The 15,338-nt window shown below is 45.2% G+C and overlaps 2 protein-coding genes across 2 annotated transcripts in view; one reads left to right on the forward strand and one right to left on the reverse strand.

Annotated features, from left to right (window-relative positions):
- SNAP47 (synaptosome associated protein 47) overlaps positions 1-6,852 on the reverse strand; it is a 472,457-nt gene extending 465,605 nt beyond the window's left edge. Inside the window, exon 1 of the mRNA XM_069647081.1 lies at positions 6,713-6,852. The gene's annotated coding sequence lies outside the window, so the exon portion shown is untranslated. The remainder of the gene's footprint in view (positions 1-6,712) is intronic.
- A 917-nt stretch (positions 6,853-7,769) lies between these two features.
- Positions 7,770-15,338, forward strand: part of JMJD4 (jumonji domain containing 4) — a 391,572-nt gene continuing 384,003 nt past the window's right edge. The window contains exon 1 of the mRNA XM_069647083.1: positions 7,770-8,587. Within this exon, the coding sequence (XP_069503184.1) occupies positions 8,338-8,587 (250 nt within the window). The 5' untranslated portion in view covers positions 7,770-8,337. The remainder of the gene's footprint in view (positions 8,588-15,338) is intronic.

The following is a 15,338-nucleotide window of genomic DNA, read 5'->3' on the forward strand; positions in this document are numbered from 1 at the left end:
TTCTGTAACGATTACCTGGACGCCTCAGGAGCGTAATGCTTCTCTCAGCCAGTGGATCTGTTACTTGGGCACTTTTAGGTTTCTTTTACTGTGTAAACGACAATAAATACAATAGAACTACTGTAATATCTCTTTTCTGTGGAAAATATTGTGTAATAGTGTGCCTTTGATAATCCCTCCCTTCTCACCTCTATGTTTGTTTTGTGGAGCTCTCCATCCTGTAGTCTACTGGGGCGCGTTGGTATGAGAGCTTTTAACTTGCAAGACTGCAGTGTTCAAAGGACTCTTGTCTTAAATAATGTATTTGTGTTTCCAAATTGTCTAGGGTAAGTATTTGAGACAAATATTATAGTTTGTTCATTTCTGAGTTGTCCCTACGTTGGAGAGATCTCTCTTTCGAATATTTTTCCTTATTTTTCTTATTTCCTTATAAAATATTTCCTTATTTTAACAGGTTCTTGGGGGTCGGGAAAAGTTAGTGTCTGCGGAATGACTGCGACTAAACTCTGTATAAAGAAATGTTTAACAAACTACGCGCGATGATTCTAGCCATCAGGGAAAGAGCTCAGAAATAACTAAGCAGTGAAAACTTGAAGACACTACAGGTTTTTCTTTCTTATTTCAATTAAGTTTGTTCGTTAATGAAATACCTTTTGTTTTTGCAGGTTTTCGGAAAGCTGTAGAGGAAATACCTAAGGAAGCTGCAGAGTCTGCTGAGAAAAAATTCTGAATGAAGGTACTGCGACCGCGAACGAAGACTGCTGTGAAGAAGATGCTGCGGCTGTGAGGTAACTTCTGACAGAAATGCTGCGGCTGAAAAACAACTGCTAACTGAAAAAACACTTCGGAAATACTTTGGTTCGGAACACTTTTAAATAATAATGGAATTCTGTTGTTTTTCTGAGGAAACTAATATCTTCGTCTTTTTCTTTTGACAGGTTCTGAGGAGAGACGCTGTTAGCGTTACCTGCTGTCAACGGAGCAGACGTGGAGCGACCGCTTCAGCGAAGGTGGGGCTTAAGTAGCTCCCTCCGCAAAAGGTATGGAATGGTGCTGTAAGTTATCCGTGGCCATGGCCGCGGCCATATTTAATGTATGAAAACCAATGTAAGCACAGGTGCAATACTATGAACGATACAAATGCCATTTGTGCCAGGCTTGTAGCCACCGTTAACCTGCTGACTGATGTTATGTCCTTTGCTTCCCCGGTATGCCTGAATGGGAACTGTGCTGTTTTGCTGGGATCATGACACCTCCTCCCTCCTTTCTCTGACTGATTTCAGCAACCTACTAGCACTTTGCCGAGCCTCAGGCTCGCCTTGTGACCCTTGCCCTCCCCTTTTTCTAAAAAATATCCTCTCTTCCACCTGTGTTGGCAGCGTAGCTCACGTTAGGCATTTTCCCCAGAGGCTTTCAAACACAGCCTTGACCCTCTCTCCCCATCTAATTACCGCCCAATCCCCAACACCCGCTTCATTGCCAAACTAATTGACAGCGCGGCATATAAGGAACTTGCCACTTCACAGAAGCCAATAATCTCCTCGACCCTGCCCAACCGGGTCTCTGACTCCTCGTTGGAGCAGAATCTTCTCTGGTCTCCATCTGGGAGGACCTAAAAAGAACTGCTGACTCAGAAGGGGGTGCTGCACTCGTCCTCCTGGATCTGTCCGCGGCCTTTGACACAATCAACCACACAATACTGAAGAACAGGCTCCTCACCCTCGGCATCAAACACTCTGCTCCTAATTGGATAACCTCTCATCTCTTAACTGATCCCAAATTGTTCTCCTTGCCCCCTTCTCCTCCACCCCCACCTAGTGACGAAAAGGGATGCCACAAGGAGCCTCCCCCTCACCACTCCTATTTAACCTCTACCTTAGCCCACTGCAAGCCATCATCCGCTCACACAACCTTACCTGCTACAACAAAGCAGACGATATGCAGACCATTTTCGAAATCCCCATAATCCAAGCCTCGCCACTCCCGGACCTCGCCTCTTCAACGGCTTGATGACTAACAACCACCTAATCCTCAATCCAGGCAAATCAGAGATCCTCAAATGTGGCAAAACGGCTCCGATCCCACAACTCTACCGTGGCCACCGGCCCCGGCAGCCCAACCTGTCCCCTCCACTGACGTCAAAGATCTCAGATGCACCATGTACTCAGATCTTTTCCTCTTCACGCACATCAACTCTCTGTCCAGAATCTGACACTTCCACTTAAGCTTAATAAAAAAGGAATCTTTCCGTACCTCACATCTCCCACCTGCACTACACCAACTCCCTCTACCTCAGCTAAGGAAACTTCAATGTATCCAAAACACGGCAGCCAGACTGCTCCTCGCCCTGCTGCCCAGGGAACATATCACCCCTGCACTCAGAATCCTGCACTGGCTATTAGTTAACCTAAGAGCAACCTTCTAAGCCATGTGCATCCACAACGAGCTCTCCGTTATTCGGGACCAGAGTTTATTCAGATATTCAGAACAAAATCATCCACTACCATCCCCCCAGAAACCTACAATTGGGCTCAGCTCTGCTCCTGGCTATCCCACCGCACAGCTCCACTAGAGTCGGTGACTGTGGTTTCTCTATCCTACCGCCCACTATCTGGAACACTCTTTCCTTAAAACCCCATTAACTTGAAGTATATGAACCGTCTCCTCAGGCCGGGCCGGCTGCGTTTGTGGTGTCTCTGACCTTTTCGCTCTAAACAGCTAATGGTGCAGACTGTGTTTGCGGCGGCCTGGGCCAGACACACGCTCATATACCTAGGACGACTGTGTCTTCCCTGAAGCACCATTGTTACGTTATATGTTTTTTATAAAGCGCACATGAGCCAGAAGGCATCTTGGCACTAGGGAAAACACATGGGGAAGGCAGTGCCACCTAAAAGAGATTTGATTTTAGTGCATGACGGAAGGTCAAGTGGTCTTGCGTCGTACGAAGGGACAAAGCAACATAGGTCCAAAGCTTGGAGGCTGCAACACAAAAAGAGCGGCTACGCATTCTTTCCAACCGATAGCGAGGAACAGAAACAAGACACGCATCTTGAGATCGAAGTGGGCAAATAAGGATGAAACTTTTCTTGCAAGTACTGCGCCCCTTGACCATAAAAGGCCCGGGGAACAATACAAAAGGATTTAAAGTGGACCCGACATCAGAGACTGGCAAGATGTGAACACCATAGGGAGTATTGGTGGCCATACACACCACAGCATTCTGGAGCAGCTGCAGGCAACGATAGAGATAAAGAGGCTGGGCAAGCAACAGAGTTACAGTAGTCAAGCCCACTAAGAATAGGAGGAGCTACCACCAAAGAACTTAAATTAACAGAAGGAAAGGGTAGAATCTTACAAAGGAGCCTAAGCTGAAAGAAACCGACTTTATAAATACAGCTAACGTGTGCAGAGGCAAAGATGATAAAAATCGGAACCCTAGATTTTTCTACTCAGGAACCGGCAATGGACATGACCCCAGTTAAGGGAGCAGAAAATAGGGGGCCAAACAGAAGCAAAAGAGGACAAACCAGAATGTGAGACATGAGGGGGCCCAACAACCAGGATCTCTGTCTTGTCTCAGTTTGACTTCAGCCAGTTACATCCCATCCAACTCTATACCGCAGCCAGGCTACTCCTAAGCGGAGACTGGGTAGAGACCAGACAGACAATGATTTGGGTATCGTCAGCATAGGAGTAGCAGCGGAAGCCGTAGGAGTGGATGAGCAGAATTAATGGCTGGATATAGATGTTAATGCAGGAGACAAGGCGAGCCTTGTAGAACTCCACAAGAGAGGGCGGTAGAAACCGACGAAAAAGAAGAAAGTTTCAATGTTTGGTTCCAATCAGTGAGGATGGATGCAAACCCAGAGAGGACTTGTCCAGAGAGGCCAGCTCAAATGTAATGTCACAGAATCCAAGGAACAACTTCAACAGGAAAAGACAGAAAAAACAGGCTAATCACAACAATAGTACTAGAAGTACAGCAGTTGAGATAGCACCAATGCCTCCTCCACCGCATTTGAACACATAGAAAAATCTGTCCTCCTGTGGCGATTAGTTGGAACATAGATTGTTGCTGCTGCTAACTGTTTCCTTCACAGCCGCAAGAACCGACAGAAGAAGCCAAATACCTGAGAGGGCGCCCTAACATCAAAGTGCCTCCAATTGGAGAAAATGATATGTATAATACACCACTCCACTGGGCGGCTGCACAGCTAACCACACACACATCAGTATACAGCAAGGATTATGACAAAAATGTGGTTGTGCTGTTCACATAAATTCTCTGCCTACCTACTTCCGACTACGCATCAACACCTCTTAATGCGGCACAGTCCTACGATAGATAATTTGGGGCACGCTGAACATATAGCGATTCACTAGCACTGACGCCACACATCCACATGCCGACTACATGGGTTGCTTTTCTACCAGAGCATGGCCAGCCCTGCTAAGCCTTTTTTGGCCAAATGCACACACGCATCATAATCGTGCCCCAGGACCTCCAACACTCTGGACTTCGGTCCTCCAAGTGCATTCCCACTAACAGCACAATGAAACTATAATAATGGTAAAAAAGGCGCTATATAAATGACAAGTACAATAAAATACATACTCAAGCACTATCTACTACCCCACTGACCTGGATTACGGTCCCTGAGGGCGTTCAACCCACAGCGCTTTGAAATCATACCAATGGTTAAAAAAAAAGGCACTATAAAAGGCACAATAACATAACATCACATCTGGTCAACCCACAAACGCACAGCTTCCAGTTCCTGTGTAATTGCACTGTTTTATGTATTGCTCCAGAGAGCTGTTTGGTTTAAGTGTCAAAATGTGTGATGTATGACCCTAACTAAACTAATTGACAGTGTTTCGATTTAATTAGTGCAATTATGACCAGAGTAAGCACGTCAAATGCTGTCACACTACCAAAAGAAAAACATGCATGTAAAGTGCAACATAATTAAAAGTCACTGTAAATAGCAGTTTTTAAATAAAGGCGGCAAACAGTGTTCCAATGGCCCTTTGGTAGGTCTTGACAGAAAGAGGGAACAGATATTTGGTTCAATCATGGCCCATCGGACACAGAACTGGATAGATGCCGGACATCAGGCAGAAGAGTGGCGACTGCTGCTGATGATTTTCTTCCAAGAACCTTGGCAGCATCTATTAAATGCCTGCTGCAACAGGCTTGTGTGTTGAGAGGAATAACGGTAAACTACAAGGTGTCTTAATCGCTAGCAAAACAAACCTTGGTCGCCACAAATGACTATAGAAATGAGCTGTATATAATTTCTCTGAGCGCCAGTCGATCACTAAAGCCTGACATTAAGGTAGTTTGACACAAACATGCAATGTAGAATAGATAATGCAAGCAAGCAAGTCGGCTGCCATTCTGTTTTGGTTGGCAGACAACAAACATTTGGGGCTTAGCTGCAAATTACTCAGCTCAGCAGTAAAGTACTGCTCCAATGGGCAGGACAAATGCTAATTTAATTCAGGCTGTGGCCTTGACAGAACCCACAACATTATTTCAGTATTTTCTGATTGAACACCACAACATTAGCAGTGCCTAATGTTTTATAGAGTCTAAAAGTGTCTACTAAAAGGGTGCAAACAAGTCAAGAAATAAGGGGTGCAGGCAAGACCAGTCAGCAGACAAGACCAGTCAGATTACCACACACAATATTTGAGAAGTAAGGCAAAGTGATGTATTAATTTCCCTCAACTGAGCGGGGGCTTCCTCAAAAAACGTGATGTATGTTACAAATTAAGTACATGCACAGTGTAACCTTACCTGACAATTATCAACCGCTCCCTCACCTAAGGCACCTTCCCCTCAAGACCAGAAAAACCCTCCCGCTTCTGAAGAAACTGGACCCCAGCGGCCTCAGCAACTGATAACCACCCAACTCCCTCAACACATCGAACCGGACAACATCCTTCAGTCCTGCCAATTGGGTTTCAGACCCAAATGCAGCACGGCAACAGCTGCCATCAAGGTGTTCGATGCCCTTAACATCTTCACTAATGGCCATCCTTACCACCTAGTTCTCCATGACCTCTCAGCATTATTCAACACAGTAGACCAGCAGATACTCACCGACATCCTACATTGCCACATGGAGATTAGCAAGATCATCTTCAGTTAGTTACCTTTCTGACCACCACCAATTTTACCAAATATTTTCTGCCCTGAGATATTCAACAATGACAGTCTGCTATGAACCTGGCCACCTGTGTTATGTCCTTGCGGTTTGACGTCAGCAGACTGCTGATGCAAATCTCGTATAGAAAAAAAGTCTATTCTAATGCTGTATTATAAACTTTGGAAAGCCGAAACAGTCCAAAACCGATTTGTTGGCACTTTTAACAACTACTAAAGCCAAAACAATTGGCTCTGCCAACGCTTGTTTCTAAGTGGATCAGCAGTTCTGTCTGGTTTCCATCTGCACTTCATAAACCACAACTTCTTATCACAGGACAACTACATTTTTAAATCGCTCTGTCTTTCTTGAAAAATACGTTATGTGGCTACTAAATGTGGGGTATGTTCGCATTTTGTAAATAAATTCTCAAGCTCATAAAATGTCTAATGTTTACTTTTAATTAACACACTAAGGCATACATAAATCCCAAACCCGGCCTCCCTTAAATACATTTTACGAGCATTGCCACTTTTCTGAATCCCGTGCTTTCTTACCTCGATCTCAGCCTCCTAACCACTGCTTTGTTTACATCCCTCAGCCTTTTCTGAAAAACACAAACTGACAGCTCTCATAATAACGCCCTCAGACCGGCCCGTTCAGTCCTTCTTTGTAAATGTTCCGCCATATTGAATTTCATTTGACGTTATCCAACTCCAAACGGGCTTCACGAATTACAAAAAGCAGAAATATATAAATATATGCAGCCGGTTAAAAAGATCGTTCAGAACCAGCTTTTTCTTTTTTTTAAAAAAGGGAATTTATGATGGATATTTTACAACGTAAACCTACTTTTAATGAGTATTACGTGAACATCAACAAATTAAGTTACGCATCCATTGCTCATGTATGATGGTATAGATTTGGAGAAATGTCAGTTTCTCATAATGTTATACATTATTCCATGTTTAAAATGGCCTCTTTCTATTGTGAGCGGAGACATGTACATTGCTCTCTATATCCACCTTACACAATAAACTGAGAAACCCGTGCTACGAAAGTCGCGCTGCCTTGTGCAGGGATCCATGGTGCATTCTTTACAGGCATGCACATTGGTAAAATATTATTTTAAATTTCGGCACATTTTGAAGTTTGTCTGAGAGGGCAGTGACTAAAACACATGCTCTCAATAAGGTGACAGAGAACGAGGATGTCATTGATCGACTGAGATTCTTGAAAACCTGCACATTTGGCTGCCATCTTAAGTAGGGATTTTTTTTAATGAGCATTGAAACGTCTGTCATTTTGGAGCAGAATCGTCCAGCTTTTCAAGACGAAGACACATCTAGCTTCGCTATGAAAAATGTGCTATTTGATTTATCTTTTGCTTTAAGGTTTTTTTGAATTTGATGTCATAAATATGAACCATAGAGCCTACAATATGTGTTGTAATTCCAAGTATGTTTGAGTACGTGCTGTGTACTTTACAGATATAACAGAAAACATACAATGCAAACTCTGAGATTATGGTTCTGCGGGGAGACAATGTAAGGAGCAGCATTTACTTGCTCCATGTAAATTGACGGAAAAAAAATAAATAAGCGAGCGCGCTTTATTTTAGCAGGGTTACAGGAATCAATCCAACATGGCTGCTTCTTTTGCATGGATTAGGGGCGGGGCGGGGGAATGCTTCTGTCTAATCCCATGGCGACATTACATTTGTATTTGTTTTAAGAGTAATGGACCTTGAGTAGGGTGTTCATTTCATGCATTGGAGAGCAAACAGATTGTGGTTGCTGTCCCCTTTGGTGTCCTTATTAATTGTAGGAGAAAAGGGATTGGCTTTTTTCCACTGACATTTGGAACTGTCGGACCATTATTTATTGAGCCCACGTAGCCAGCTGTCCAATCTCCCAGGAGCTTACAAACACTAGCTGTCCTGGGGTAATCATGTAGCATAACAATTTTTTTTGCTGCGATATATAGTGATCTAGTGACGTATCCTTAAAGGACCTCACGATATTGAGTACATCTATACAATGTTTCTTTTACTCAGTAAACATTGTATTAAATTTGATTTGTTGTTCTACATTATAACACTATAATAATGGTGCACAAAATTCCCCATAGTTTGAGTTATTAGAAAGATAAAGAAAACGTTCTTCACTAGAATAACGACAAGATGGACAAGGAGGCATTCGTTTTTTCCCAAGATTTCTCTATAACGGACAGCAGCTCCTGTTCTCATGGACGCTACGTTGATCACATAGATGATCCAGTTTCTTTTAGTTATTCCCTGTTTTTTAAACGTTATCTTCTCCCCAACCGCCCGTGCGTATTCTCTGCCAAATTCACAAACGACTGGGGAAGCAGGAAGCGCTGGGTCACTCAGGATGGAAGGCCTAACTTTGACCATCTCCTTAAGAAGTTTGGTAAGACTGCGTGCCTTTATTAAAATATTTAAAAACTGAACATACGTTTGCCATATCAGTATAAACGTGTGCGTGTGTCTATCAGCTGTGCGATCCTACAGCAACAGTAGATAAAGTGGCATAGTAATAAAGAGGTTACATTTTGGAATGTTTTCATAAACAGTTTTGCGAGTGGCCAAGGCTTTTAGCGAGCAAGTCACATTTTGATGGCAGGTATGGTAAAAATAATAAATAAACTCGGTAATCTGGGAAACATATTGCATTATAATATAAACGTGATTGGCCATAACACTATTAGAACTGAACCATTAAGTCATTTGTATGCTTTGAGAACTCGATCACTTGCTCATTAGTCCAATGGACGAATGTTCAGAATACTTACTGATAATCCCATTACTCTGAGCCCTTCTCTTCCTCGTCCATGCCCATACACAATGAGGCAACCCTGATTCTCAAGAATGGCATCTTCCTACATTTCTGCCAATAGCAATGCCTCTCTCTCCTGGGGTGACCCCTTCACACAGGGAGGGTTTCAAAGTGATGCCCATGTCAATATTCCACTAGTACAGCCACCATCAATTACCTTACTGGGTGGGAGAAGTGGATCTAACACTTCCACAAGGAAGAGAAAAAAATCAGAGTAATGGGATTACTAGAAAGTAATCTGAACATTAACCCCTCGTCTCTGTTTTTCGTTTCAGTCTTACTGATTGAAGATACATCCAGATGTGGGAATTAAACTACAAACACAGGCCAACTACATAGATGCATTGGAAACACAATGTAATGAATGCTTCATGCACTGACGCACGACAGAGCCGCAGGCCCAAAGGGCTGCTTTGGGAGACAAACATATAGCTGGTAGTGAGAAATAAGTCTATGTGGATGCCCACGTGGCAGTTCTTCAGTTATCTTCTACCGTAAGCACCCCGGAAGCAGACATAGTGCAAGTAGACTTGCCCTTTAGAGAGCCAGGCGGATGCAAACCAGGTGCCTCCTTTTGGTATTTTGTATGTATTTGCCATTAATTAAGTGCTTTACTCCAAAGTGCTGAACATAAAAAGGTTACAGTACAATAAAGTGAAAATTGGGTTGATTACAAAGTATCCAGGTAAAGAATTGGGTACAGTCACATAAGTATTGGCTAGGATGCAAAACATGTACTCCATGCTGAAGACTGTCCTTGTCCCTGCTGAGGGTCGCTGTTTCCAGTCAGACCTGAGTAGAAGACAAACCATGCTTTGCACTGTAAAGACTGGAGGGGAGTTATCTGTACTCCTGCAGAGTAGAAGAACAGAGCACCCCAGCCAAGGATCTCTATGTAGTAGCAATGGACGAGCAACCAAGGCTTAAGCTCTCAGGAGGCGATGCAGGCTGTTTCTTAAGTACAGTGTAGTCCTCAAGCCCCCCACAAAGGAATGTCCACACACTGTTATATGCTAACACAGTTCTTTATATAAAAATAAGGTTCAATAGATATACACAATTAATAGCACACTTTGTACTTTGGCAAATCTAATATGGCAAATATATGCAATGTCTATGTGGTACCACGCTTAACTATCGACTCCTTTAAAATGCACCAACTGCTGACAGTTCTAATGGCATACAAATCAAACAGTAATGTGTATCAGCATAGGACATAGGAAGGAAGACACGTTAGTTTAAACAATGGCAGAATAATACTTTAGCTACTAAGACACAGTTCTGTGTGAGGATCCCCCACCTGGGCAACCTGTAATAAAGTGTATTAGCAAGCTGTCATCCGCGGCCGGGCCGATTGGCGGTTGCTTCCGCATTGGAGGCTCCGGCGCAGACTGTAATCCCAGCATGTTGCTTTCGCTTACGTGCCGCCGCGGTCTAGTGCTGCGGCTACATGGCGGTTGCTTCCGCTTTGGAGGCTCCGGCGCAGCCTGTATTCCCAGCACGTTGCTTTCGCTTACGTGCAGCCGCGGTCTAGTGCTGCGGCAACATGGCGGTCGCTGGGAGGTATTTCAGCCTCTTTCTGCCAGCGATCGCGGCGTTGCAACCCCCCTTCAGTGTGTTGTTTTCCTGCTTTGGGCGTAAACGCTAGTTTTCTCTTTCCGCGGCTTTGTCCGTACCTTTGTCTCGCCTCGGCTAGCTACGAGCGGGGCGTCTCTCAGTCTCTCTCTCTCTCCCTACTTTCGTGGGTACCTCTCTGCACCAGCGGCTCTCTCTTTCTCTCTCTCGCCGCCGGTTCGTCTCTCTCTCTATCTCTGTGTCCTTCGTGGAATGCAAATCCTGCCTTTTCCGCCACTTCAGCTCTAAGCCGCCATCTACCTCCCCCGTTCCTCGGCTCCTGGATTCCGGCTCTCCTGCTGCTACTGGATTCTACGTTCCATCAATCATCCTTAAGGACTCCGTACTGGCATCATCCCTTCCAAGGGTTTTTTTTCTGCCGTCAAGGCTTTTTTTCCCTTGTCGCCTGCTACGGGAGAGGAGTCCCAGGACTGCTTGTTCCAAGCATTCACTGTGGCTTCCTCTCGTGGTAGACAAGCTTCGTCAACCACAAAAAGAGACTTCTGCTCCCGTCGGCATCTCAACACCAAAGAGTTGGAGGGTTACCAATCAGGTGAGGAGAGTGGGGAGGAGAAGGAGATAAAATTGGACAGTTTGCAACGCCAAAGGAACACAATGTCTGCCGAGGAACAGATCCAGGAACTCTGGAAGGCTGTTCAGGGTCTGTCACAAGAATTACAGACTGTTAAAGCGGAGAATGTGGTTTTGCGACAACTTGCCACTGCACGGGAGGCTTTGCCTACAGAACTACCGAATATGTCGTTGCCTTCGGGGAAGTTTGATGGTTCACCTAAGAAGATCAAAGAATTTATGGAAGCTTGTGTAGTATACTTTACATTTCGGCCTCGTTCCTTTGCTACTGATCAATCCAAGGTAGGTTTTTTGATCTCGAACATGACTGGTAACGCCCTTTCTTGGGCCACGCCATTGGTGATCAGTGCCAACCCCATACTGCATGACTTTGCCGGGTTTCAGGCCTTACTGCAACAGACCTTTGAAAGACCGGAACTAACCTTCACTGCATGTGAAGACTTGTTGGACGTACGGCAAGATTCCTCAGATGTTCTAACATATATATCCCGATTCAAGACTTTGGCAGCAGAAGCAGGTTGGCCGGAACAGGCCCAGTATGCCATCTTCAGAAGGGGCCTAAGAGAGGAGATTAAGGACGAGCTTGCCAGGTCCTCTCGTCCACCAACTTTCGCCGATCTACTGTCCTCCACACTACAAATTGAATACCGTCTTCAAGAACGTCGAGCAGAACGCCGCAAACATCGTGTAGCAACAAGTCCTCAGACTTCCAGTACTTCTACATCCTCTTCTCACGCCTTCTCCCACTCCCTCGAAGAACCAATGCAGATCGGAGCTACCAGGGGTCCGCTTACATTTTCTGAGCGAAGAAGAAGAAAGGAGAAGGGCCTGTGTGCCTATTGCGGGTCTGAGCAGCACCAGCTCCAAGATTGCCAGGTGGTTCCAACCAGGCCACAGGGAAACGAACGTCCTCGGCGCCAGTAGGGACTTGGTTCCGAGGATCACCTTGCAATCCGTTTAGTCCCTATGTTTCTCTTTCTATTTCAGCTCCCAACTCTTTGGAGGATTCTAGATTGATGGTTATTCCTGTTCAAATTAAATCCCGGGGAAGTTCGATAGACACCCTAGCCCTCTTGGATTGTGGGGCGGCCGGAAACTTCGTGGACACTCTCTGGGCAGAGAAGGTGGGGCTTAATAGAGTAGCCCGCAAAGAGGATCAAAAGGTAGAGGGCGTTGACGGATCACCCCTCTCGTCGGGTTTGATAACCCATACCACGGAAGAACTAGGAGTTACCATTTTTCAACATAGAGAAGTGCTCAGGTTCGATATCATCCGAGCCGCACACTTTCCTATTATTCTTGGAGTTACCTGGCTTCGAAAACACAATCCTCAGGTGAATTGGACTAGCAACCAGTTAAGTTTCACATCTCAGTACTGCAGACAACACTGCCTCTCAGAAACCTACCATAGGGAGTCTCTTACTTCGACGGTGTTAACGAGTGATCATGTGGGGGTTCACGCATTACCCCATTATTGTTTACCCTATCAGGAAGTGTTCAAGGAAACGATACCTGCGGTTTTACCTCCACACAGGCCTGAGGATTGCTCTTTAGAGCTGGTACCTAATGCTTTGGTGCCTTTCGGCAGGATGTTTTCCTTAACCCAAACTGAGAGACAGGTATTAAGGAAATACTTGGATACCAACTTGCATAACGGCCTGATTCAACCTTCTAAGTCTCCGGCAGGAGCTTCATTGTTTTTCATAAAAAAAAGGGACTCCACCGAATTGCGTCCTTGCATTGATTACAGAGGACTCAATAGGGTTACTATCAGAGACCGCTATCCCATGCCACTCATATCGGAGATCATAGAGGCTGTACAGGGGGCTCGCATTTTTACCAAACTGGACCTTCGAAACGCATACCATTTGCTTCGCATTGCTAAGGGAGAGGAATGGAAGACTGCTTTCCGCACCCCATTCGGATTATACGAATACAAGGTTATGCCGTTCGGACTAGTTAATGCCCCGGCCGTTTTTCAGCGATTCATGGATCGCTTATTTTCTGATCTGTTACTGGTTACTGTCATCATCTACTTGGATGATATTCTGATCTATTCATCCGATTTGGAATCCCATACCATTCACGTGACTCAAGTGCTGGAGCGTCTTCAACGCTATAAGCTTCTGGTCAAACCCGAAAAGTGTGTTTTTGCAGTCTCATCGGTACACTACTTGGGATACGTGCTCTCGGAAGAAGGGATTTCCATGGATTCAGGCAAGGTCTCTGCAATTCTCGAATGGTCTTCTCCGGACAGTGTTAAGGAGGTACAAAGGTTTCTGGGTCTCGCAAACTTCTACAGGAGGTTCATTCCTAACTTCTCCGAGATAGTCCTACCCATTACGAGACTCTTAAGGAAGGATTCTGGACCTTTCCTATGGTCCGCAGAAGCAGAACAAGGTTTTAAGGGCTTGAAAGGTTTGTTCTGTTCCGCTCCGATTCTACGACATCCGGATCAAAACCGACCGTTCATCGTAGAGACCGATGCATCTGCTTTGGCGATAGGGGCTGTTCTGTTACAGACCTATGACGGTGTGGAACATCCTGTAGCCTATCTCTCAAAAACTTTGTCTCCTAGCCAGCTCAACTATTCAGTTCTAGAGAAGGAACTACTCGCCATGAAGTTGGCCTGTGAGGACTGGCGACATTTACTAATGGGTGCGCGTCATCCTTTTCTCATTAGGACAGACCATAAGAATCTCAAGGCGCTACAAAACATGGAGTGTGTTAATTCAAGACAGGCTCGATGGGCTTACTTTTTTGCCCAATACGACTTTCATATCACCTATCTACCAGGTACATCTAATAAAGTCGCTGATGCCCTATCTAGGAAGGAAGTTCCTGGAGACTATAACTCCCATTCTCGAGAAGCTATGTTCAGAAGAAACAAGATCCTGGGACACGTCAATGTTTTCTTCCAAGAAGTAAAAACCGCATTAGCCGCCGAAAGGATGAAGCTTTCGAAGCTAAAGGGAGGAAAATATACCGAGAAGGATGGTTTCGTATTTCATGAGGACCGACTGTACATTCCAGAAGGCCCTTGGCGTAAGAAGATCATTCATCTGGGCCATGACCCACTTACCGCAGGGCATAGAGGAATACAGAACACCACGGAATGCATTGCAAGAAGATTCTTCTGGCCGGACATGAAAGGAGAGATTAAAGAATACATCAAGACCTGTCCGATCTGTGCCAGAGCCAAATATCCATCGGGCAAACCCTTAGGTATGCTGACTCAACCCGAGATGCCTACACGCCCTTGGGGTCTCATCTCTACTGATTTCATCGTGGAGTTACCTGAGTCGGAATCCTGCACTTGCATCATGGTGACGATAGACACTTTCACGAAATTGGCACATTTCTCCCCCCTACCTGGCTTACCCACCGCCACTCAAATGGCAGAGGTCTTCACACGAGATGTATTTCGACTACATGGATTACCTGACAAGATCATTTCCGATCGAGGTAGTCAGTTTATCTCAAACTTCTGGAAGGCTTTGTGTACTAGAGTGGGCATGGAGAGAGCACTGTCATCTGGTTACCACCCGCAGTCGAATGGCCAGACTGAACGATTGAATGCCACCTTGGAGCAATATCTAAGATGTTATACCAACAAACACCAAGACAACTGGGTGTCGTTGTTGCCCACCGCGGAATTTACGTACAATAATTCAACACATTCCGCGATAGGTCTTTCTCCTTTTTTTTGCACGTATGGAGTGCATCCTCGGTCCATTTTTCCCGTTATACCAGTTCCTTCGAACTCCCCCACTGCGGAAGCAGTACTTCAGTCCCTAGCAGAAGCACATAGGAGTGCGGAATTCAGCCTAAAAGGCAGCAGAAGCCGGAACAAGGAACAGGCGGATAAACATCGGCAGGACTGTCCCAATTGGAAGGAGGGAGACAAGGTGTGGCTCTCTACTAAATTTCTGCCTCGATGGGTTCGCCCTTCCAAACTTTCTCCTCGCTTTTTGGGACCTTTTTCTATTCTATCTAGGATCAACCCTGTCGCATTTAGATTGAAACTGCCTCCTTCCCTTAGGCGCATACATCCTGTATTTCACTCCTCCCTTCTCAAGCCTTTTTTTTCTGATCCTCTCCGGAGATCTCATCCCCGTCT

The sequence above is a fragment of the Ambystoma mexicanum genome, chromosome 2q (assembly GCF_040938575.1).
Source record: "Ambystoma mexicanum isolate Mex_15411 chromosome 2q, UKY_AmexF1_1, whole genome shotgun sequence".
Taxonomy (NCBI): domain Eukaryota; kingdom Metazoa; phylum Chordata; class Amphibia; order Caudata; family Ambystomatidae; genus Ambystoma; species Ambystoma mexicanum.